At 40.5% G+C, this 27,185-nt stretch overlaps 1 protein-coding gene across 1 annotated transcript in view; it reads right to left on the bottom strand.

Moving 5' to 3' along the window:
- The window catches only part of MAP3K5 (mitogen-activated protein kinase kinase kinase 5), a 203,734-nt gene extending 189,246 nt beyond the window's left edge, over positions 1-14,488 (bottom strand). The window contains exon 1 of the mRNA XM_046005093.1: positions 13,626-14,488. Coding sequence (XP_045861049.1) covers positions 13,626-14,043 — 418 coding nt within the window. The 5' untranslated portion in view covers positions 14,044-14,488. The remainder of the gene's footprint in view (positions 1-13,625) is intronic.
- Positions 14,489-27,185: the final 12,697 nt, after the last annotated feature.

Genomic DNA, 27,185 nt, shown 5'->3' with positions numbered 1-27,185 from the left:
GGGGATGTCAAGAGCCATAAAAGGTGATCTCTGCCATTTAGGAGCTTAACTCACACTTAAGTAGGAAAGGCAGACAGCAAAACCAATTAGTAAACACCGGAAGGGGAAAGTGCAATATTCCTCAGTTCAACCCATCAATATGTATTCAGTGCCCATTATGCGCCAAGTACGGTATTAGGTACTAGAGATACAGGATAAACAAGACAGACAAGGAAAAGAGATGTGGAATTACATTTTAACAATCCCCTAAATATCCTGGAACTGCTTCTACTACATCAGACCTTTCAAATGAAGGGTTTCTTATTATCTTACAACACTGGACTTGACTTTTTCAGTTGTTCCTTCTTAGTCATTTCACATATGATGCAAGATTTATGGAGTAATGCCCTTTTTTTTAATATCCCCCAAAGAACCAAGTGTGCATTGAATACTGCATCTTAAAAGCTTATTTAATAGCTTTTAAGAGATTATTTTAGGAGAGAATTAGGTGCTATTGACACATATGCGATAAAAAGTTATGCAGATCTTGAAGGGAGAATAACAAATAGGAGGATAATAGTTCCATGATTATTCTTAGCTTAAATGAATAAGAATGTTAAGCTTAAAATCATCAGCAACGAAGCAATATACTGGATGAAGGAATTTCCCTGGTAACTGGGAATCAGGTACACATTTTGGCCTTAAAGTTGAGCAATACTTCCTTCTATTGCTAAAGGCTAAAGTCTTGAAAAGGTAATTCTCATAGACTCGCCATAAAGTCATCAGAAGCTTCTAAGACAGTCCAGATTTTAAATTGAGCTTCCAGCATTTAGATCAGGTAACTGAAAACTGAAAGCAGATTAGGGCCTTGGATTCTCCAATCATAGCCTTTTTCTCCTTTAATGCGCTCAGAAAATCTTCTCAAATTAAGTGCGGCTTATCCTCTGGCACAGCCGTCTGTTTAGGTAACATGTTCTTATTCTCCTGAGAAATAAACTAAGGAGAACAAACAAACAAACAAAAAAAGTGAAATTTGAAGATAGAAAAATCATGGTTGCCTCATATATCTGCCTCTGCAAAGTTATTCCAATATACCTAATGATAAATGGAGGAAAGCCCACATCTATTACATAGCAGAGGTCTTGGGGAAAATCAAGGCATGACAACATAAATATCACAGCACAATTTCGCTTCAAAATTCCCAGTGTCACAACACAGAGGCAACCACTCTCTTGCTTCTGGAACCACTTGAGGACGGCATCTGGCCCTTCTTGGCCTTCTTCAGAATAAAAATGCATGGAAATATGTCATGCATATGAGCTATGAGACTGGATAATCAAAAGATTATCCATAAAAAGAATTGTCACTATACATTCAATGAGATGAAACATGCTTCTTTACTAATATCTGACTAAATGCAGAGTCCTGAGTTCCATGCAGCTTTGGAAAGTGTGAGGCTGTGCTTTCCCATTACTTACTTACATCTCACCAAACAGTGAAAACATGGGTGAATGCTGGAGGCAAACCAGGTACAGAGAGCCATATCTTAATCTTAGTTCTAAGTGTGTAAGAGATTTGGCTGAAGGAGAAGAGTGTCACTCTTAGGATACAAGGTTTTACCTTCTCAAAGGTTTCATAAATGGCACAAATGAGCCAGAGGTAATGATCATTATAAATGTAGTCATAAAACCCATGAAGGTTACTTAAGCTCAGTCACCTACAAATTCTTGTTGGGAGTTGTCTGCATTTTTCTTCCCTTAATGTTGCCTTCAACAAAAAAGAGTCAAGAACAGAAGGATCCTGTCGGAACTTTAAAACTTCCCATAAACCCATTCCCTAGCCCTGTCCTTAATAAACCCTGATGAATATTTACATGTTAGCAATTTTTAAGTGCTCCTGCAATTTATCTTCTTAACTAATGTATCTTTGCATCTAACTCACTTCTTAAACAGAATCCTAAAAAGTGAACATTGTCAATATACTATGTTTATGGTAAGTATGAGTTTTTGTCACTTATACCTTAGTGTGACACAAACTAATCAAAATGAACACTTAGCACCATGCTACTCATTTGAGTACATGTTAAGTGGACTAGTAAACATTAACAAAATATTCCTGGAAATTAAATGTTAAGTTAAAAGCATAAATGAATGCAAAGATTTTGCAATGCTGACAACCCTTAATTTCAGACTTTAGAAACAATGCAGATTTCCTGGTTGACATTCTAATAAACACAGCAGTATCAGTCCTCGGGTAACCCACTCGTGTGTCATATTCAATGATTAAATGAATTTTCGACACTACTGATTTTATAAAGGAGAAGAGGAGTCTAAGGTTTTATTAAAAGTCCATGCTAGCATTTCCTTTCCAATTTTATTTCAGATTTAACAACTGCCAAGTGTACTTTAAGCACATAAAATACTGGCAGCACTAAGTTGCTTGGCAAGGAAGCCCAAGCCAACTATTCTTGTCATAACTCATGTGTAAGCTACCACATTGTTCTCTAATTTCACTAGGTCAGGTCAAGCAACCTGTACCCCAACCATGCTTGCCAACTAATAATAAATGCATACATATACATAAAGTGTTAAAGCTACACTCCCTACCTCTACTGATTGTCTACAAACTTTTCTTAACTCTGATTGTATATAAACAGTAAGCACTGGGCCAGGGTATCTGGGAAACTCTCCAGAAGTTCCTTTTGAAGAACTAAAATCCTACTGTCCAGTCCTGAATAGCTAAATTTTCACTCAATCAATGAAAGCTAGATTCCCAAGACCCAATTCTTAAAAATCTAGGAACTCTTGTCTTGGTAGAACTAACATATATCAACTGTATGAATGTGACTCGCAAATAATTAGAGATGTTATGTAAAGCATTAATTCAAAAATATTGTTTAGAACCTTCAAAGGTAGCCCAGATTTCAAACTTAGTCATTCTTATGTATATTAGAATTGTGTTTTTGGTGTATTTCAATTATGTAGAACAGCCTACATTTTTTTCACAAAATGAAAAGACAATTACAAGGAGAATTATAATACAGATGAAATTCTACAACTAGAAAAACAGCATAAAAGAAAAAAGGCTCTGAGTCTCAGGCGATAAGTCTACTTGCTTCCATAAAAGTTAGTGTAAAAAAATTCTTCTACTTAAAAAATTTTAATATTCCCTTGCAATTCAAATTAATGAGATTTTATCAATAGTTACAAAAGATCTTAAAGTTGTTTAATAAAATCTGGGGATTTACTTAAATAATTTTCAGTATGATACTAATTTCATATAAAAATAAAGTAGGGAATCTAATTCACAGTTTACAACTGTGTAAGATTTTTATTTTCAATGCATTCTCACACATAGTAGTAATAAACACTGTTCTCCTGTGTAGTGTTCAATGAAATCACCCACATTACAAAGTCCTCAAAAAGGTCCCCTTGGATTTTTCACTTATTTACTACTTAGAGCACTGCTGTGCATCTGGTAGCCTCCCAATAATTATTTATTACATTGTTGAACTCGGCGGGTAGGCTGTAAGATCATAAAAGGCAGAGACTGTACTCTTTTAACCGAATTTTTTGTAGACCTTAGAAAGAAATCTTGCAGATTTTAAGTAGTTGACAAATGATTACTGATGAGAAGACTGTAATTATGGGATTAATAATAATTTAAATGTTTTCAAACAGTTTGTTTCAGAGGGACAGGAGAGCATAGTTATAAATGAACAGACTCTAGACTCGGTTCAAAACTTGGTTCAAAACTCGGTTCAAAACTTGGTTCAAAACTCGGTTCAAAACTTGGCTCTGCCCCTCAGTGGCATGTGACACGGGGAAAGTTGATAATCCTTGCAGGGTCTCAACTTCTCCATATATAAAACTGATCTCCATCTGCTATTTGCCTCGTTAGGCAGGTATAGAGATTGAAAATGATCAGGAATGTAGCGACTGGCACAGCACTCAGCGAGTGGTAAGGCATGAGGCCCATTTGGGTATGACACCTTAAATTACAGACCAGAGTAAGATATTTGGCATGTGGAATTTTACAGCCATTTGCCAGCCCTCTAAAATATTGCAAGGACTTTCTGTCCTCCAAAAACTAAACCTATTTGGAGCAGCCTGGATTACTGAAGTTCCCATGAGTAATGATGATGATTTCCTAATAGAAGAAGGAAACCAGATTTGCAGACACTGCAGGCATCAAGCGGGTGTATTTCCGACAGTTCTGGCCACAGGGTTTGGACTGCTTATCACATCCCAAACTTAGGTGACAGATACCTTAATATCCAATTTTTATGTATTTCCTGACTTGAAACAACTATGATCAGGAGCCCTGGCTTAAACGGGGGACTCTGGGACCTTCTCACGGCATGCACTGCTTCAGAGGGCAGAGCAGCTCAGAAAAGAAAACAATGGGCCCCTCTAAATCAGGTTGGGTCAGAGTAAACCACCGGCATACAGCCTGCTGAGAATGATCAGCCTTCTGTGAAGAGTTGTCGAAGGCTTGGAAATGGGTAAAAGAGAATACTGGGTATCCTTTCAGTGGAGGGCTGGCTTTGGGCAGTGTATTCCTCTGGGAACTACCTGAATTTTTTAAAGGATGTGCCCCTGATTTGTCCTGCAAGGCATGAGTCCATTTCACAAAGCTACTGGGATAAACATTAAGTTGTGAAGAACCGACAGTAATGCAAATAATTCTTGTCTCCAGCAACACAAGTGATTATTGTTCGGTAGAGCTACAACTGATTTCCATTCCGTAATGAAGATCACTCCAACATTTACACTCACAGATTTGCCTTAAGGAACATTAGGCAGTTTCGTATCTATCAGCAAATTCATTTCTGCATTCCTGACTGTACATGTGGATAATATCTGCTCTTCAAATTTTCCTTTAACTGATTCTAGCATCTTACTGGTTTTCTTATTAAATAATGAGTTATTTAAATATTGGACATATATTTGCACAAAGCCATGATTTTGGACTTTTTGAAAACTATAATTTAGCACTTCTGGTAAAGGAAGCATTTTTCCCAGGAAGGGAAACCGAGGTGGCAGAAAGGGACTTTTAGTTTTGTCCAGACAAATTAATTTCTCTAAAAGGGACGGAGAAGTGAAACAAATGTCAAAATGTTCAACAACTACTGTATCTAGGTAGTGAATGAATGAGTGTCATAAACTATATACTTTCTTCATGACTGAACTGTTTCATTTTTACAAGTAATTTTTTTTTTACTTACTATTACACATTTATTGTAAAGGATACAAATGAAAAGCCAGATAACAAGGTACAGAAGGATTTTTAGAAAGAACTAACTGGGCGGGAAGAACGGGAGTACAGGTAGCTCCTCCTGACTTCTTCCTCAGCATCACTTTTTCCCATGAAAACAAACACATGTAAAAAGTTTCCATTCCCCTGTAGATGCACACCTGCTTCTGTTCCATGATTCTTCAGCGCATCCATCAGAGTAAGAGGCGCATTAAAGGCAACTGACAAATGCTCGTGGAATTGAATTACTGAGAATATCTACTCTAACATTAGAGAAAAGTGACTCAGGAAGACGAATTTCTCAGGGACCCAAGGAAAGAAACAGTCCCTGGGATACGTTGTAAACCCAGCTCTTGGGTTCCCTCTAGAGAAAGGCTTGTTTTGGTCTACACTTGGCAAGTCCCTCTGATGAACCATGTCCAAAAAATAGCCTAACATTTACCTGGAGGAAGCCCAGTAGATCGCCCCAGCCTTCTGATGGGCTATTTTACCAGATTATTAACAAGAAGTCACTGAAATTTGTGAGCAAGAGGAGTCCAGGAGTTACATCTTACTCCCATGCCTCTTCCTCATAATGATCCTACCACCATGGACCAAGAGGTTAGCACAGATCCTTTCCAAGAGCAAATGTGCTTGGAAATGCCCTTCACTGCAGGAGAAAGGTATGGCACTGTGGAAAAACCACCCCGATTTGGAAGTCAGAAGACCTGACTTTGACTCCTACTCTACCATGTGATTTATTCTAGCCAAATCACACACCTTCTCCAAGGACACATTTCCTCAACTGCAAAATCCAGGTACTTATTTGGCCACATTGATTTATTCTATAGAGCTGAAAAGATGATCAAAAGAGGATGACACTGCACAGGACAACATATATTTATATTATCATTCTGATCTAGTCAAATAAAATCACCTGCACCCCAACATAACCAAGCTATGAAGTGGAAAATACCTAGCTGGAGTTATGAACGCATGGGCCCTGTGTGTTAGGAATCACACTGCTTGTGCTGGCTGCCTGGGCTACAAGCTGATACTTGTCACAATCAACATATTAGAAAAATTAAATGTGTCATGAAGAGGTACTTGACACGCAATAGTCTCTGTTGACTCCTTCTCCTGGGATGATTTTTTTCATAAGAAGTAGGGGTAACCAAGATATTTTAAAGGAGAATGAATTCTTTGGCTTAGGCAAATACTTGGTTGACATGACTTAGAGTCAATGAACACATAGCTTGAAGTTCACAGACATTCCCTAGGGTAGTCCTTCCCCATGTTTAAGAGTTCTTAGAAGCCACTAAAAGTGGTGGAGAATACTGATATAATTGGTCACAACCATTTTGAGAGACTTGCTATACAAAGGAATATAACTTCCTTCCTGTATGAACCATCTACCAAAGGCAACTGCTTTCCTCATTGTTGATTACCTACTGTAATAGAAAATGTTTGCTTGTAATGGAATGTTTACTGTTCCTTGTGCAACCTGTGGCATTTAAGTTACACAGATCTGCTCGGCTGGGATTTTCAGTAGGAAATGCTGTTAACATTTAAATGTTCTCTCTTCCTTTCTATCTCCCCTATGAAAATTATCAAGATGTAGCCTGGTTTATGAGTCTCTGAGTTTTTGTTTCTTTTGGGGGGGAAAAAACCACTACAAAATAAAACAAGATACATGTACTCACTTTTTAAAATTTTTGGATTAGGTAAGACCTTAAAAAATCAGCCTTCTCTCGTACCCTTCCTCCTTCTCCAATGATCTAGCACAGCTTTGGATCAGTTTCTTTAACCAGTATCTCTAGCCAGAGAGAAAAGCTAATATATTAAAGCAGCTAAGGAAACCAATGTATTAAAATCACCAGTGGATTTTTAAAAATTTAAAAATTTTTAAAATTTTGTCTTGCTTTCCTTTTTTGTTTTATATGCCACAATAAAGTTGGCTAATTTAATTTGGCTCCCTAAAAATAATGGTATCTTTCTTAACTATAGTCAGTGTCCCCATTTACCTATATTCAAACTATGGGATGGTGAGGCTGTTTTTAAGACCTTCTCAAGGCTGTGGGTTCTGGGTTTCTCTCTGCAATCCACAGAGTGGTGGGTTCCTACAACACTGCCCACACTGCTCAATTACCACATTCTCAACTTTCACCTTGCCCCACACAGAATAGGGTGGTGTTTGAGGAGACCACTTGGGGCAACGACTTGGTAGGCAGAAACAGTTGGTGCCTATTGGTGGAGATCTGTGTATTCATTGGGCTTTGCACTTGTCAATCCCCCATTGCTCCACAAAGAAGCTGTGAACCAATTTTATCCTGCAATCAGAAAGAGGAACTGAACAGGCCTCTAACAAGGTCTCCGAAACAGGAAGCAGGGGACAGTCCCTGTAGCCACCAGAGGGGAACTGAGCTGTAGCAGAAAACTCCCAGAAGGCTGGCACCAACCAAGGCCATGGGTGAGCCAAGGCCACAACTGTACACTTATAATTAGGCTTCACCAGGAGGTGGAACCCACTCAAACAACCAACTGATGGATGTCTCAAGCTGACTAGAGGTGACCAAGTTGAGGAAAGAAATCAGGATCCCAAGAATCTGGAAAGCAGGGGCAGTCATGACAATCTGTGGTTGACAATTTGGGGTAAGAACTGGGTGCTTTAAAAACAAATGCATTTGTATGCTTTGGAATTTTCTTTTTAGTTTTACTTTTTTCCAATTTTCTAATAAAGCTCTTTTTGGAACATTATAATTTTGTTTCGATTGGCCAGTTATCTAAAAACAACAACAACAACAAAAACAAAAAACAAAACAAAACAAAAACAAAACCCAAGAGGAAGCCAAGCCCGGTGCTCTGTGTTCACAGGGGGTAGGTGGCAATTGCCCCAACCGTGTGCCAGCAAAAAGTTAAAAGCCGGAAGAACAACCATGTGTGGGACACCACTGGGATTTTTTAAAAATACCATCCTTACCAGAGTTTTCTGTGTAAGTTTGTCTCTGTTTACTCTTTGGATAATTTTGCTAAGGTCTGTTACTTGTGCAAAGAAGCAGCGATGAAAGATATGATGGGACTACAAGATGGTTTACATCAGAGGTTCTCAATACACTGCTCCATTGCTCTGTTGATTGGTGACATAAGGTTTCACTCATCCCTTAGTAAAATGGGGGATAAAAGAGTAATACTGAGTCTCCTTGTACTTTTACTGCATGCGAAGAGCGACTCTTTAAGGTTATGCCTTCCCTAACTGAATGTAAAAGTGGCTTTCTTTTGCTTTGCTTTGCTTTTCTTTATTTATTTGAGATAGACAGAGGGAGATAGCAAGAGAGAGCGTGAGCAGGGAGGAAAGGGAGAAGCAGGATCCCTGCGAATAGGGAGTCCAATGTGGGGCTTGATCCCAGGACCCTGAGATCATGACCCAAGCTGAAGGCAGACGCTCAACTGACTGAGGTACCTAGGCACCCAAAATGGCTTTTCTTTTTAAGAGCTCATGGCAGTAGATGGCTGGTTGTTGAGTACTCTCCTTCTCTTCAGTAGCCTTACTTGGAAAAATGAAAGGTTGACAAACACATGTCAGTCTTCCAATTGTTTTTTAACTTGTCCATAGGAACCACTATTCAAGAAATACAGACTCCACCCTCTCCCTCAAAGTAAATGAGACTATACATATACAAACGCCTCCCTGGATTTAAAAGTAGAAAAATTAAGAAATGGGCTGGAAGACTTTCAAGAACTTGTCAATGTGAGATGGACAGGAGACAAAGGTTGTGTTTGTTTTGCTTTTTATCAAATAAGATTAGAAGTCCCAAGGAGCTATGCTGGGAGCCAGTGGAACCAAAGAACTTAGATGCCATCAGAAAGTTCAGAAAGCTCTCCAGTGACAAGGCCTACATGGGTGACTTTCATCCCAAGCCCAAATCAAGCAGAAAGATAATAGAGATGAGAGGATAAAAGCTAAATTCTTACCATTTCAACCAGCGTGTGTTTCCTTCCTATTAACCACTGTTGCTACAGGCGGAAGGGCTGAGCACCAGGCTGCAATATGCAGGGAGCCTGGTGAGGAGAAAGACCCTGGTGCATGTAATGGCTGGGTGGGGGGCGAGGGGGGAGCAGTCAGCCCATCTAATCCCGTGCCCACCGAGGACGAAGAGTGGCCTTGAGCAGAGCGATGTCCTTGGCTCTTACATCAACAGGAAGTGGAGGGCCATAAATAGAAAGTCAAGAGGGGAAGAAGGCTGAAAGAGGTGAAAGCATTAATGGATCCCCAGCTGGCACCGCTTCCTCCAGGTCCAGTCACCTAGCACTGAGCACTGAACATCATCAAGTACTGAGCACTGGGCATCACCATGCACCCAGCACTGAGCATCACCAAGCATCCTTCTTCTCCCCTGCCCAGCCTCCCTCCTCCCCATTCAGCCTTTCCCATCCTTCCTGTGTCCCTTACCTTACCACATCACCTCCTGTCATCCTCATCCTCCCAAAGTGATGCTGAGGTAACATCTGGCCCAGTAATACCAGAAACTGGATGAAAGCAGAAGTTACAGATTCAAACATAAGGAGAGCTGTGTTCAAAGCCCCAGTTTTCGGTCTTGGGAACACAACTTTCCTGAATGGTTAAAAGTGGTGAGTGTGCTCCGTACTCCAAGTACCCAGAGTTAACAAGGCTTCTCACAGGCTAGTCTCAGATTCGCACCATCATCTATAATACTGCTTCTGAAGAAAAGAAAAGGACCACACTGAGCCAAGGCTACTACCTTAAGTCATTTCTCCTGAATGAATGAATATAATCACTTTATGGTTCAGTTTCCTTATAAGCAAAATGGGGGGGGGCAATAAAGTCTACTCTAGCTAGACATCACAGAACTGATGTTCATTTAAAAAGGTCTGTGTTTTTTTTTTTTAAGATGCTACAGTTAGATCTGTCTGCCTGAATAGAGTAGCTCTGTATCACTAACATCTGTTATCACTGATATCTCTTTGCTTTCATAGAAATTTACTGCCTACCAAGCAGGGGGCCGGGAAGGCACATTGTTAGCTTGCCATTTGCCTTCTCTGAGTGATAGTCTTACACACGTAAACACGATGAATTTTCACAAAAGCTTTGATAGAACATTAGTTTCCCCTCAGAACAGAAATGAAAGAGAGAATGACAAGTGTAGTCAAAGAACAAACTAGATTACAGTTAAACAATAATCAAATAGGGAAAACCTTGAACTGCAATCTGTTCCTTAGAAAGGCTCCAGGAAACACAGATAGGGGAAGCTGCTAAAAATGGAACTAAGCTTCAAGTCCTTGTCTACTCCATTAACCGATCTATTTCAAGTAGTCCTTGCTCACCTGTCTACCCCAATTCAGCTGTCAGCTCTGAACCTGCCCTACCCCCAGTCTGATTCTAGAATCTGTTTCCTGGGAATGAAGGTGCAGACCTTCACAGAGGCCGCACCACAACCAGGCTTTGTATGTGCCCTAGCCACTAACCCTGAACTCTTTGAGGGGCCAAGAACACAAAATAAAAAAGCACCTCATTCACCTCTGGGGATGAAAATAATTCATTTTGTATTCATGTAATTTTAAAGTACAGAATTTGAGAGCTGGAGAAAATTTCACAGACTAATTATTCCAAGCTTTCCCTCTTTTCCGAGATTTTTTTTAAATGACTTGCTCCAAATTAGACAAGAACCAAAAACCAGAATGCAGACCATGATGACACTCTTGTTCTGATGCTCTGTCCCAGGATACCATGCTGCCCTGCCTTTGCAAATGCACAGAATTAAATGAGGGAGGCTTAGAAATTTAGCTCCATTTCCCCCTCCACTTCGGCCCCTGGACAAGTTTATAGGCCTTTGGAGGAGATGAAGGATTTTGCTCACAATGATGGGGTTCACAGCAGAGCCAGAATGGAAACTCAGATCTAACTTGAGGGACAATGTTCTTCCCAATCTATCATAGTTATTTCAACTTTTCCATGGAGGGAGTGAATGTAGAACAAAAGATAGCATGGCACAGGGGCCAAAAGTCTCACAGGGCCAGTTTTGTATCACTCGCAAACTAAGCATAGTCTTGTATATTTCTAAATGGTAGAAAAATATTTGAAAGAATCTGAAATGCAAATTTCAGTGTCCATTAATAAAGTTTTACTGGAATACAGCCACAGTCACTTGTTTAGGGACTATTGTGGCTGCTGTTGCAACAACTACAGAGCTGATGAGCTGTGAGAGGGATCTCCTGCAAAGTCTAAAATATTTACCATCTGGCCCTTCCCAGAAAAATCCATCCCTGGTGGAGGAGGAGCAAGTGCTCTCTCAGAAATCAGGAAAAAAAGTTCTACTACCATCAAAGTCAGCAGCCCTTGGTGGAGAAAAACAGAGGATTTGGACAAAACTGATACCATCTTCACTCAGTCACACCTTCATGTTGAATGACGAGGCTCCAAGTTCACATCACACGCACAAGCAGGGGTTAAACTGGGGCCTTCCCCAGGTTGAATGAGGCAGCAGATAGGACAGAGCTGGCTGAGAAACACAGGTCTTCCCAGAGCGTCCTCCCCACTCTTCCACACTGCACTTCCATGGCTCCCAAGGTCCCTGCCAGCTCTCCATCACATGACTCCAAGATAGAGAGCTTCCCTCAACTCAGAGTAAATCAACCCAGCTGAACGCAGGTGGCAAGGGCAAAGATGACCTGTTAGGGTCAGCCACCTGAAGCCAAACCCTGTACTGACCAATTACTACCTATAAGTCCAGGCCAGTTATGGAGCCCTTAGTTTTCTCATCTAAGAATAGTTAAGCACTTCCTTCACGGGCTTGTTTTGGGGGTTAAAGATACTGTTCAAATGTCAGTTGCCTTGTCATCTTCCTCTCTCCCTTTCCCAGAGATAGTTATTTGGAGGATAAACAATAAGTGAGCCTTGTTAGGAAACTTTCTTTCAAATTAGCTTAGAGTTTAAGATTTTTTTACAGAGTCCTATAAAAGATATGGAATCTATCAGAGCAATAAAAATAGGCTCAGTATTTTCTTGGGTGTTTTCCTCACATACTTTCAGTCCTTTGAGTCTTCTTCCAAATCATAATCCAAAAATAAGAGCACTGTAATTTTTAGAAAAGTTACGTTTATGCAATTTTTATAGCAAGCCACACAAAAAACGAGGCTATATCATACTCATGTTCAGTTATGAAGACTGAGACTGTAAAAAATACCAGCACCAGAAAGCCCTAGTTTATTTAGTCTGGTTTCCTTAACATGAAGTTCTTCTTGGTCTTAAAATATTCATCTTTGGCTGAATTCCAAAGCTGACATAAGCCTACTTCAGGTGTTTTGAAGAGAATGAAGAAAATCAGAACTGAAAGCAGGACTGGAATATAAAACCTTTTATATGATCACAAATGCAAGAACCTTGTTGTCTGAAACCACCATTAAATCAAATTTTCCACCCACACTTACAAAAATATGTATATATTCTCATACTTGGTTGTATAGGATACCAAATGTTAATTTCAATAGCATGTTACTATTCCTGACACTGGCGAACAGATAGCTAATTGCATCAGTCACTGGAACAGCAATGACACTTCTGGAATCTGTGATAGGATGAAAAGATACATTTTTTATGGATTATGCTAGCAATCACTTTAAATAGCCAAACTAATCTTAGTTATTAAAATAGCCAGTAGCATTTTAAACAATGCGAAATTATGTACTTTCCAGCCCATCATGGTATACAGGGTAATAAAAAACAGACCCTGGTTCTCCCACCAAAATCCTTACAAAGATACCACCTAAGTCTAGTGCAAGCGACAAGGTTATTGCTTTCGGAAGTAATTAGGTGGAAGTTCAAAACGGAAGACTGGGACATCCAAGCCACTAAACATATTCAAGTAAGATCACGACATAGCATGCAAATTCGTACAGATCTACTCCGCGAGGGACCGGCTGCATGGTTCCGGTACTCCCAAAACTACACAGAGAAAAAAATGAGAGCGTCATCTAACACAGTCACAGGTATATATAGAAGGAAAATATGCGCCAAACCTAACAGAAGAGAAACCAAGACACCAAATGGACAAAGGCTGATTGGGGCACTATCTCCCACTGCTCAGCTGAAAAGTTCTTTATGAGGACCACACGGACCCATGGCTCCAGCGCGGGTCGGTGGGTGTGGGTGAGTCAGTAGGTCTAGCACAAATACACATAGGATCTTGCACCAGCACCCACTCTTTCACAGGAGCAGCGAGCGCCAGGAGCAGTCACGCAGCGCCGCTCGCTGCCCCTAAGGTGGGGGCAAGAACTAAAGAAGTAGGAAGCACGCCTGCTGCCTAGAAAAACATCTGCCCCCCCCCCCCCCCCGCGGCGGCCAGGGAAAACGTGGCCCCTGACCTTGCAGGATGGGGAAGGGGTTGCACACGCACCTGCATTGTAAAAACGGTCCAGCACGGTGGTTTCTCCAAAGTCCAGTTTACCAAAATGCAGGGTCTCCAGGGTGGCACCCACCGTCTCGCACGCCTCCCGCAGGCTCTGCAGGGCCTCGCTCTCGGCCACCACCAGCTGCCCCTGGCTCGCTTCGTTGATAACATAAGCCACCGTGGTCCGTCGGCCACCTCCGCTACTAGAGTTGCCCCGGCACCGGGTGGCGCTGCTCCCAGAGGTGGCGGCGGGACAACCGGTGCCAGGGGCGGCGGCAGTCTCTACGTTCCAGAAGCTGCCCGGCGGCGGTAGCTGGCTCTCCTCGTCCTCCGCTGCCACCGCCGCTGCTCCCCTCCGGCAGCTTCCGCCCTCGGCGAAGGGTGGCACCGAGAAAGTGATGCCCTCGCCCGCTTCGGCGCTCATCTCTCCCGGCCGGGCTGCGGCGGCGTCCCCAGCCCAGCCGCACCGTCTGGCCAGCCACAGCTCCGGGCTGCTCCGCGCGCGCCGGGCTAAGCAGCTGCCATCGCGCGTCGCGCCCTCTGCGCCGCGCCGCCGCCTCCTGTCAGGCGCCCTCTCCCCCGAAGGGACGCCGCTGCCCGGCGGCGGCTCACCCCTCCTCTGCGCCTCCGTGGCCGCGCCGCTTGTCCGAGGCAGGGTGTAGAGTACAAGGGGTGGGGACGCCAGGTTGAGCGGGAAGGGACAGCGCTTCCTTCTCTTGGCCCGCAGACAAGTCGCCTCGCAAACGCAAACGGGCGCCGCCGTGCAGCTCAAGGGCGCCGCGCTCGGGGTGCGGTGCGCCCTGACCACCGGAGCACGGCCCGGGCGTCTTCCGTGCCGGGCGCTGGGAGGGGTCGGGGAGGGTGCGCGCTGGGTGGGGAGCTACCTGGCCAGCACCTCTCGGGCGGGCAGGCTCCCGGGGCTGTGTCCCGGAACAGCAGCAGCCGAAAGGACCCGCCTCCCTCCTCGGCGGCAGCTCCCCTTCATCTGCTCTATTTCCTCCTCCTCCTCCTCCCCCGGCCTCGTTTCTCGGCAGAGCGCGCCGCGGCTGCTTAGTCCCAGCGCCAGCCTCGCCGCTGCAGTCTCGCCGCTCCTCGCAGCCGCTCGCTCCGCGGGCCACTGGCTCCGGCCGCCCACTCGTCGCGGCCACGAGTCAGGGCCCGCCCCGGAGGAGGGCCCTGCTCGGAAGCTCCAGCCGGGACGAAACCGACGGCGCCGCGGCTCCGGGACGTCGGCTGGGCCCCGAGCGCGGCACCGGGCCGGGGTTCTCCGCCGTCACCCACCGGGCTTCACCTAAGAAGACTCGGAGTCAGCCAAAGCCCGGAGCGCAAACGACGGCGACTTGGCGCAAAAAAAAAAAAAAAAAAAAGAAAAAAGAAAGAAAAGTCTCTTCTGAGAACGCTCTGGGCTTTGGGAGCCTTTGCTGCGGTCCCCGTGGCCAGGGCGCCCCCCTCCGTCGCCTGCCGGGCTCGCCCTGCGCGCAGTCTGGTACGGAGAGGCGCGGAGACGCTGGGGCTGAGCGGGGACGCACGCGTTGGGCAAAGCCGGAGGATTTCCACTAGCGCGCCGCAGCCGGGGACCGAACTGGACGACAATCGATTCCCGACAGCGGCGCTCGGGAAGTGGCTGGCATCATTTATCAGGTCGGCCTCTGCTACTTTCCATTTAGAAAATTCCAGTGGCTATGTTAACATTAATGAGTAATTGATTGGTTCCAACTTCTGAACGACTTCGCATTCTCACTTAGGTTCTTATAAAGTATCCCTGTATCCCTTATTCTGGATACAGAATAAGGAGTCTATACCCAACTCCGCAAAGCAGCATCCACCAGATGAAAGGAGGAAGTTAAGAGACATTCGATTCTTTTAAAGTGCACTACGTTGGGGGAAGGGGGAGGATACCTGGATTGCTTAAGAGCGATGAAAAGGAAGAGATCTACTTCTTTGGGGAGCAAAAACATATGTAAGTTCTCACAGAACTTCTCCAACATGCTCTAATTGGGAAAACCGATGAAAATTGCAGCGAAATAAGATAACGGCTTTGGACTTACCATCTCAGAGATGGGAACCGAGATTAATGAGTTCTGTAAATAAAGTAGATTAATGAAAATTATTAATGCGAATTCAAGTTTGGAAGAAAAGGAAGGATAAAACAGTTGAATAGTTGAGTTAAAAGAAGGAAGGAAATAATAGTGAGAAAAACACCTAGCAGCTACACAACCATATCCTCAATGAAGCAAGTGACATTAGCTTTTTCTAAAGGCGTGTAAAATGCTAGAAGTAAATTTATAGTAAGGAAATTATGTCAGCTGGGGATCTATATGATCTCTGTCTGCTTTAGGACTTGATCTCATTAGGAAAGTAGATATTTGGTGAATCAGCTATCATACTGGAGTAAAATATTGACAGGCTCCTAATAGATATACACTATTATTTCCAACAACTTGTCAAACCTCCAAACTCTTGTGGCAGTACATAAGCCTCCGCCCCATCCTGGCCCCAAATAATACATGCTGGAAATTCATTAGGACCAGGTGTGGAAAACTAAAATGCCTAAACTCTCAAATTGCATTTTGCTACACAAATAAGATATGAGATTATATATAAAACTATTTTCTAAAACCTATACCTTTTTAGACCATTTCAACTTTGACCCCTTCCAGATCTTTTCAGAATCATTTTTTCATACGCACAATTTTTATTTTTGTTTTACTTTGTTTGCTTAGTTTCACTTTGAATTGATGTAGTAACTTTAAAGATCACCCAAATCCCCAGTGCAATATGATGGATTCTAGTTGGTGCTAAGGCTTTCTCACTACCTGAATGGCTGGTTTAGCTAATGAAACTTAGATGCCATGTATTAGATTGAACCATGTGAAATTTCCATTTTTACAGCTGATCAACACTCAAATACGCCTAAATTCAGATGGCTCAACTCAGATGTGGGGCCTCTGTAGAGGCAGAGAGGACAGGTGGGGTACTGAGACCCAGCCTGATCTTAGCTTGCCAAGCCTGGCTTAGTGTGTCCTGGAGGAATGAAAGCCTTTTTCTAATTGGTCTGCTTAGAAGTTGTGCTTTTGCAATTTGTCTGTAAAGAAGGAGAAATTTTTCTAATCCAAAAGGACATCGAATATGATAGTGATCAACAAGGAAAAGTCATTGCCTATCTTGGGGCAATGTTTGTTCTTGAAAAGGTAAAATGGCGAATTTTAAGCCTCAAATGGGCAAGGATCTCCTGGGCTTTTGTTTTAGGTGACAAGTTTGCCTTTCTCTGTATCCTCAGATAAAATAAATGGGAATACAATATACTCTTATTCCAAAAAGTAAGGCTACAGAAAAAATGACATCATGTTTTATATGTAGTAATGTAAATATCATTCAAATTATCAGAAATCAATAAGGAAGCCAGTAAAGAAGTATCAAATGTCTGGGATGAATTAATAATTTAATTATTGCTAAATTTAGCTCCATGTATTTTGGCTGCCAAAATAAAAAGAAAATACATATATTCATACAAAGAGTCAAGTCTTGTCCTGGCATGTAATTCTGTAAAGACTTTATTATAGAATCTGATATAGAATACATTAAGCAATACAATAGAATTGAATGTGGATTTGTAAAATATTATATATGTTTTTTAAGTTTATATTTAATATTTTAGACACCAAGAACATAATATTGAATATTAATTCAATGAAAGCATTTCAGAGGAATCTAAAATAATATAAATCAGATGCAATACTTTCTGCTTATATTACCTTAATAAACGTGGGGAATTGAGGGTATTATGTAATTCACTGTAAGCTCATAACTTAGTATTCTGCATGGAGGAAAGAAGGAACCCAAGGAAACAGGTAACATATTGCTTAGATCCTATCATAAATAGCAGGCTTCCCTAGAAACTTTTGACAAGAATTAAATCACAGTCACTGAATGACAGCAGCATAATATCATGAAGACTCTATGACCTCTTTACACTTTTAAAAGGCATGGCAGCAAAACTGAAGTGTATTGGTCAGAATCATATTCTCACTCAGAGTCTAGTCCTCTTCCACTCAGAGACAGGTTTTGGGACACCTTTGAGAACACCTCCAGATAGAGTAAAGAATTTTCCTAATAAAGAGCTAGAGAAATACAAGGGAGAGATTTCTGCTTCTGATTATGGAAGATTAGGTCATTCCTTCTCACTGAATAAGCCTAAGAATGCTAGACAAAATTTGAAATTTAAAATAAAGGCATTGAGGCACTAATGAAATAATGAGGAACTAGCTGGCCAGATTTTGGAAGAGAGTCCTGGGATCTGGAGGGTGTTTTCACAGTTGGAGCTGCTTTGGGCCTGGCAGTTTCTGAGAGTCTGAATTACGCAGCTGAAAGGCTGAGCTACATTTTTGACAACACCTGGAAGGACAAAAGCGAGGAAGATGTAATCAAAAAGTAGGAGTGAAATAAAAGTGAAATGACCTTTACATGGATAGCACCCTGTCTCCAAGTATCTGAGTAACCAGAAAAAAATTCTCAAACCCTGAAATTGGCTTAAGGTAATTCCAAACAAAAGTTATTCTACAGGAAGATAACATGATCCTGGACCATGGGTTATTTCTACAAATGTAAGACGTGTGTGTGTAGTCAAATATTTGAATGCATGGTAGAATGGTAGAGGAGGAGAAGAATCCTGACTTTGCCATCTGTTCCTGAGTCTCTCTTCCAGATCCGTCTCCATTCATATCCCCCTGGTCTCTGCTTTGGGAGGCTAATCTATATGAATTAAATCAATGGGTTTTCTTGCTTTCTTTTTATCAATCAGGGTTGATCAATGGCCAGGTAGGGGATCTGAGGAAGGAAGAGGATTGGGACTTTGTGAGTCACCTCAGGCTAACTTTGTTCCTCAACAGGAAGTCACTGCTTTTCTCAAGGGGCAGATCCTCCAGGATCCACTTTCCTACAGGGCCTTGTAACTGTCCTTCACCTTGTCCTCTGAAACGTAGAAATGATTATAACTCTGAAGCCTTTAGCCCCAAGTTTCAGCACAATCCTTTGAAACTTCCTTTATACCTCTTCCACACCTTTGTAATTAGTCTTTTTGCAAATAAACCCACCTCAAATTATCTTGTTTCTTATTGACTCTGATAACTACTAATGAGCTTTTAGAAATTGGAAAACTAATTTAACCACTTTGGGTCTGTTTCCTCACCCATAAAATCAAGTGTTGAGTTAGATTAAACTGAAAATCCTTTGAAGCTCTAATGTGTTGTGTTTAAGTATTCAGTCGAAATACCAGTTCTTATACTAAACTGAAATGTGTAAAGAACAAAAATACCACCGGGTAACAAAATAGTACATGGGGGAACTTTCTCTTTATAGAAATATTCTAGCGAATATACATAAAAAAGTCTGAGGTAGTTACAATATCACCATTTTGCAACTTTTAAAAGTTTGGATCCAGGTATGGATCATCAATGATGGTGGCTCTAACATCACGAAAAGAGAGAGAACAAGGTATGTGCTTCCTGAAGGAAAAACACACCACCAATTATGAGGTAATCATACTAAAAACAGTGGGTGTGAATCTCAACGAAGCCCCAGACTCCAAGGCTGAGATTCCACGAGTAATTCCCAGAAATATGGAGGACCAAAACAGGTTAAAACATTTTGGAGATGCAACTTATAGAATTGAAACTGTGGCAAACTCTGTAAATTGACTGGCTCATTTTCTTAGACAAGAAAGTTACTACCACTGTAACAGAAGCTAAGTTCATTGTCTAGTCATAACATGGTCAAATGTGTCTTGGGACTTTTCCAGTTGAAAAAGTAAGTACCCAACACCACACTGACTGCTTTATATGCATATCTCCAGTCTCCCATTCAGCAGAGAAGCCCAGAGGGAAAAGGTTACCCAGTGTCAAACAAGGAGTGAGTAACAAAACCAGGATTTCAATCCAGAGCCTATGCTATTACCCACCGCTCCTTATCGTAATGAAGGCATAAGATCATCACTTCAGAAAATACCAAATAGCTTGCTTTTTTTTGGCTCTGGTGTGAAGACATGCAACCATTTCATTTCAGAGCTGCATAAAGTTTAAAGGAAGGGCAATGAGAAGTTGAAGCAGTCTATTTGTCTAATTTGAAGTTAAAATATCATGTCAAAAGACCATTCTTACTTGTTATTCTGGAAGTTGTGCATAGTAGTTATGTGTGCAAGCTCTTTCACCGGAAGCCAGGGAAAGCCTCAGATCATTCTGGGGAATGATCTGAGGCTAAAGTCAACAGGGGTGAATGCCGCTTGTGTTGATAGCTAGACAATCACCAACACTACCTCTTATTACTTTAAAATTACTCTTATTACTACTACTATAGTGCATGTTTGATGTGGTGGTTGTTAAAAAACAAGTTTGGAAACCAAGGCTGAGGCCAGATTTTGAAGCATCTTGATGAAAGATAAATTTAACTTCATCCTCTAAGAAAAAGAGACATTCAAGGATTTTGAGCAGAGGAGTAATAGGATCCATTCTATATTTTAAAAAGAAAACTCTCGGATGTCGACATCTGGGCCTGCTGCTAACCACAAGAGGAAGTGGAGACGCTTCTACAATAGTCCAGCCCTTGACTAGAGAAGGAGCAGTGATCTTGATGCTTCTCACGTCTCCTCTAGTGGGAATGATTTTTTTTTTTTTCTTTGATACGCTTCTTCTAAAAGCATCCTTGCCAAGATTTTCATTTCTCTTTATGCCCTAGGAAGTTAAGGCGATTTTAATATAGAGAAATGGTTCTCGCCACATTTTGTGAAAGGAACACCAAAGCCTCCTCTATTTAAAATTGCCCCATGCTGCCCCAATCCACCAATCTCCAGAGTGTCAGAGTCTTACCTTCTTCTCCCCACTCCCAAGTCTGACTAAAATTCTTACTATTAAAGGCATCCCTTTAACTTAGATTTTAAAAACTCATGAAAAATATGTACACAGGGGCACAGTAAGAGTTTTTGTATCAGCAACAGAAACCAGCTCTGATTACCAAAACTAAAAATAATTTTTTTTGCAAAGATATTAGGGTTCAAAGGCATTGTAGCAAGGCTGGGACCCAGGCTCAAAAATACAGTAACCAACAGGCCTCAAAGGCCAGGAGTTACAGTCTAAGTCACTCCACAGCAATGGTACCTGTGACTTTGTCACAACTATTTTTTTTTTTTGAACACTGTAATTGTTAAAGATGTAAGATCTCTAAAATTAATAGTGCTGGTTCATGAATAAATAAATCAATGAGACAGAATAGAAAATCTGAAATAGATTCAATTACATATGAAAATTTAGCATAAGATAAAAACAGCCTTTTAGACGATTGCAAAAGAAGGACTTTAAAAAGTCATGTTGGAATAACTGCAAAGCCATATGGAAAAGATAAAATTGGATTCATTCCCCATACCATACACCAAGAAAAATTCCAAATGGCGATGAGATTTAATTATAAAAAATGAAGCTATATGAGTACTCAGTAAATATGTGGGTACATTCTTTTCAACCTAGGAGCAAGAAAAACTTTCAGGACCATGACTCAAAATCCAAAAGCAAGAAAGGAAAAAATAGATAAACTTGATAACATAGAAATAAAAAATCTTTACATGGGAAAAGATATCACAAGCAAACTAGACAGACAAATAACAAACTGAGAAAAATATCTACAACCGATTCAGACCTCATAAAATGAATTTCTAAAAATAAAGAAGAGATAAAAAAAAAAAAAACCTATAGAAAATGAGCCAAGAGAAGTCATAGGTGATTCACAAAGATGGAAGTACAGGTGTCTTTAACTCATATAAAAAGATGTTCAGGGGCGCCTGGGTGGCTCAGTGGGTTAAAGCCTCTGCCTTCAGCTCAGGTCATGGTCCCAGGGTCCTGGGATCGAGCCCCGCATCGGGCTCTCTGCTTGGCGGGGAGCCTGCTTCCTCCTCTCTCTCTGCCTGCCTCTCTGCCTAGTTGTGATTTCTGTCAAAGAAATAAAAATTAAAAAAAAAAAAAAAAAAAAAAAAAGATGTTCAGGGGCGCCTGGGTGGCTCAGTGGGTTAAAGCCTCTGCCTTCGGCTCAGGTCATGATCCCAGGGTCCTGGGATTGAGCCCCGCATCACGCTTTCTGCTCAGCTGGGAGCCTGCTTCCTCCTCTCTCTCTGCCTGCTTCTCTGCCTACTTATGATCTCTGTGTGTCAAATAAATAAATAAAACATTAAAAAATAGATGTTCAGTGCAAAATAATTCATAATGAGAAATACAAATTAAAATTACACTAATAGTCCACTTTTCACCCTAGATGTTAGTAAAAATCCAGAAGTCTGACAACACACTATTAGAAAATGGGCATTTGTTCATTTCTGGTGGGAATAAAAAAATGATAAAATACCTGCAAAGGAAAATTTGTCAATAACTAGCAAAATTATATATGCATGTTGCCTTCAAGCCAGCAATCCCACTTCTAAAAACATATTTCAAATATACACTGGTAAAATTGTGAAAGACATTTTTACAAGGTTGTTCATTTTGGCACTATTTACAATAGCAAAAAAAAAGAATTAAAAATCACTCAAGCATTCATCTGTCAGGAACTGGTTTAATAAACTCTGATATATCCACTAAATAGAGTACCTACCATGCAGCCATAAAAAGGACAGTAGACTATTCTATACATGACCATTTTTTTTCTAGTTTTCTAGTGATTTATACTGAGGATAATTCTAGGTCTTATTTCTCTTTTACAGCTGGAATCAGAGATCCAGATAACTTTTTTTTAAGGTAAAATTTTATATTTTCACTAAATTTTGTAATAAAAAAGCACACACACACAGTGTATGTGTCACTTTCTTAATAAAATGATAGCACATTATCTACAACTTTCTACTTCTTATATTTTCAGATACCAGACAATAGGCAGTACATGGCTGTGAACCTTGAAAGAAGATATACAATTGCGGTGATTGTTCTGCCAGGAGGGAATTTCTGGATAGTTGTGCAGGGAAAGAAAACTGCAACAGAAGCCAGATATCTTTGGTTGAAGATAAAAAATTGGAATGGGGGAGGCTAAGCCATTAGAATGTGAAGTACGGTGTCCAAGAGGAGGAACCTATGAAGAGAGAGAATTCCAGAAATCTGCACACAAGACCTTCAAGTCTTTGATACCAGACTGCACGTGCACAGGATAAAACCTCATAGGGCCAGACAACAACACCCTCTGAGGAAAGAGTAGAGTATCAGAGAACTCAAGCATCACACAGAGCTGAGAATAATTTGGATCTTCTCCCGTCAGAGTGGAGAGAACCCACTTAGTAATGGAACATTTATAATAGATTCCAGAAGATCCACACCAGAGAAGTGAGCTAGATTACCTCTTGCATAAAGGTCATTTAGCCCTGCTGTGAATGAGCTTAGGAACAAGCAAGTTCTCCCATAAATAAGTAACTGCTTGCCAGAAGAAATCAGATACCTTTAAAGAAAAATAACAGAAATAAAACATTTAATAAAGTAAAACACAGAACACCTCCCATCCTAGCAAAACTTACCAGACAACAAAGAAGAGAGAAAAAATGGGACTTTTAACAAGGACAGAAATCAGTTGTAGAAACAGTCCCAGAAATGACAGGGATAATGCAATTAGTAGATTGGGAACATTGTAACAGGTATTATAAATATTCACAACTTCTCAAGAATGCAAAAGCACACAAGGCCATAATGAGAAAAGAAATGGAAGATGTAATAAAGAACTAAATGGCATTACTAGATATGAAAAATACCATAGTTTATTTTAGAGGGGAGAGAGAGAGAGGGTGAGAGAGCATGGGAGTAGGAGAGTCAGAGGGAGAGAGAGAATCTCAAGTGGGCTCCATGCCTAGAGTAGAGCCCCACGTAGGCGTCAATCTCATGATCCTGAGATCATGACCTAAACTGAAATCAAGAGTTGGATGCTTAACTGAAGAGCCATCTAGCCTCCCCCCAAATACAGTAGTTTAAAATTTGCTTGGATGGGGTTAATAACAAATTAGACACTATGGAAGAAATGACCAAGGAACCTGATGTAATAAAAACACACAGGAAAAAAAAAAAAAACACTGATGAAAAAATGAGAGGGCCTAGTGATCTGTGGGATAATATCAAGTGATCTAAAACACATGTAATTTGAGTCTCAGAAAAGTTAAAGGAGATTCTTTAGGTGAAACTTTTAAATTTACTTTGCTCCCTTTCCTCAGCTGTTAAGTTTTTCTTCTTTAAAAAGATAAACATCTCCCCTACCAACTTTATATCATGTTATGTATCATTATTATATTAAAAAGGGATGCTTGTATGAATTCAAATGATTCTCCCAGTTAATAAATATCTTGACCCAGTATCAGTTATAGTCTTTCATTATCCAGTGGGATAATCAAAGATAATCTTGATATCTTAGAATTCCATAAGAATAGCAAAGATACGATACATATAAATATAGGATACCCTTGAGATTGTCTGAAATCCTCTTTTGATGTATGGGCCAAAATGTCACGTTTATTTCTCCTTTATTTTAATTACAAATATCTCTTACCTCTAATATACAATTCCAGTTTAGAAGAGATATTTGAACAAATACAAATATTTATTGACTTACTAGCTTGAGAACTAAAATCTCCAAAAGCCAACAAAGAAAATGTTTAAAAATCATATTTTATCTGGATCATATCATTAATTAAATTGATTACTGGTTAATTTTTTAATATTTTAACTCCAGTGTAGTCACCATACAATGTTATATTAGTTTCATGTGTACAGTATAATGATTCAATAGTTCCATCCATTACTCCTCATCACAAGTGTACTCTTAACCCTTACCTATTTCACCCACGCCCCCACCCACCTCCATTCTGATAGCCATCAGTTTGTTCTCTATAGGTAAGAGTTTATTTTTTGCTTTGTCTCTTTTTTCTTTGTTTTGTGTCTTAAATTCCACATAGGAGTTAAATCAAATGGTATTTGTCTTTCTCTGACTGACTTACTTCATTTAGCATAATACTCTCTACAGCCTTCCATGTTGTTGCAAATGGAAAGATTTCATTCTTTTTTATGGTCGAGTAATAGTCCATTGTGTATATATACCACATCTTTATCTATTCATCTATTGATGGACACTAGTGCTGTTTTGATAGTTTCACTATTGTAAATAATGCTACAATCAACATAGGGGTGCATATATCTTTTCAGATTAGTGTTGTCATTTTTGTTGGGTAAACACTCAGCAATAGGAATTACTGGATTACATGGTAGTTCTATTTTTAATTTTTTGAGGGAACTTCATACTGTTTTTCACTGTAGCTACACCACTTTTCATTCCCATCAACAGTGCATGAGGGTTCTTTTTTCTCCACATCCTCACCAGCAATTGTTATTTCCTATGTTTTTGATTTTAGCAATTCTAACAGGTATGAGGTAGTCTCTCATGGTGTTTCTAATTTGCATTTCCCTGATGATTAGTGATGTTGAGCATCTTTTCATGTGTACATTGGCCATATGATGGTTAATTTTGTGTGTCAACTTGGTTAGATTTCCCAGTTTGTACAAACCCTAGCCAGATGTTGCTATGAAGATGTTTTATAGAATGACTAACATTTACTACAACTGTCTTTAAGGAAAGTTGATTACCCTCCATAGTATGTGTGGGCCTCATCCAATCAGCTGAAGGCTTTAAGAGCAAAGATTGAGGTTTCCTAGAAAAGGAATTCTACCTCAAGACTGTAACAGAGAAACCTCTCTGAGTTACTACCCTGCCTATGTATTTTGGATTTGCCAGCCCCTATAATGCCATGAGCCAGTTCTTTAAAATATCTCCCTGACTCTTGCTCTTTCCGTGTCTTTCTCTCTCTTTCTCTGTCCCTGCCATACACACACATACACACACACCTGACTGATATAATCACTAATTAAAAAAATGTGTCAAATGCAAAACATTTAAACTTTACCTAGAATTTCAAAGCAGAAACTCCTCTATAGGTTCTGGAATTTTTCAATTTTCCTAACTCATGCCAAAAATAATTCATAAAATGTACAAATGTTTACACATTCCAGGCATAATACATTTCTGCTCTATACATTTGAAACCCTACAAACTGTATAAATGTATAAAAGTACATTTAAAACCCTATACTTACATTAAATTTACATAAATATAACTATTTAATGTTGGAACACAATTCTAAATTTGTACATTTGTGCATGCAACCAAACATGCCATATCCCAGTTCCCAGTTTGGAATTTAGTAACTATACTTATCACTATTAAGAAAACCAATAAAGCTATATTCTTTAAAAATTAAGGCCAGAAATTAAATCTCCCAGATTCACTGTAGAATAGTTAACTTTTAGATTTTTATTTTTTGAAGACTTCACTTATTTATTTGTCAGAGAGAGAGAGCAAGGGAGCACAAGCGGGGAGAGCAGCAGGCAGTGGGAGGAGCAAGGAGTCCAATGTGGGACTTGATCCCAGCACCTTGGGATCATGACCTGAGCTGAAGGTAGACACTTAACTGACTGAGCTACCCAGGCATCCCTCCTTTTCGATATTTAAAGTTTTATTTTTTTATTTCAGAGGGAAGCAGAGAGAGAGCACAAGCCGGGGAGAGAGGTAGAAAGAGAGGGAGAAGCAGACTCCCCACTGAGCAGGAAGCATGATGCAGGGCTTGATCCCAGGACCCTGAGATTATGACCTGAGCCAAAGGCAGATGCTTAACCAACTGAGCCACCCAGGCACCCCTATCCTTTTAGATATTTAAAGTATGTTTAATATAAAATACCCAAATTTGGAATGTTAAGAGCCTAGAAATTTATAAACCAAGAAGAGAGGAGATAATTGCTTTATCTCCGTTTGTGTAGTTCTGGAACCACACTACATCTAGATCGGAGGACTGTGGGAGGCTCAGCCTTGCTCTTAAACCCATGACTGCCAAGTGAGAGGAAGAGAGACCAGAAGTTGGATATGAGGATGGAAGGAAGGAATGTTGAACAGACATAATCAATAACTGCAGGGCTTTAAAGTTATCATTTGAAGACTGAAAGGAATTACATCCTTTTGCATGAATTCCATAGCACTATTACTATCAGTTCTCCCCCCATCCTTAGCTTTGTGATACTAAGAATGCTTTGTAAGTACTCAAGCATCATAGTCCCATGAGAAAGACAATGTCATTATACCTGAATGTTCATAGCAGCATTATCAACGATAGCGAAGCTATGGAGAGAGCCCAGATGTCCATCAACTGATAAATGGATAAAGAAGATGTAGGGTGTGTGTGTGTTTATATATATTTGTGTGTGTGTGTGTGTGTGTATTTATATATATATATATGAATATCATTCTCATATATATTCATTCATATATATATAAAACACAAAGGAATATTATTCAGCCTTCAAAAAGAATGGAATCTTGCCATTTGCAATGACACAGATAGAGCTAGAGTGTATTATACTAAGTGAAGTAAGTCAGTCAGAGAAAGACAAATATCATATGATCTCACTTATATGTGGCATTTAAGAAAGAAAACAGAGGAACATATGCAAAGGGGGAAAA

This window comes from Meles meles, chromosome 5, assembly GCF_922984935.1.
Source record: "Meles meles chromosome 5, mMelMel3.1 paternal haplotype, whole genome shotgun sequence".
In the NCBI taxonomy this organism is placed as follows: Eukaryota; Metazoa; Chordata; class Mammalia; order Carnivora; family Mustelidae; genus Meles; species Meles meles.
Note: the sequence above shows the minus strand (reverse complement) of the source record. Positions and strands in the feature narration are given on the sequence as shown.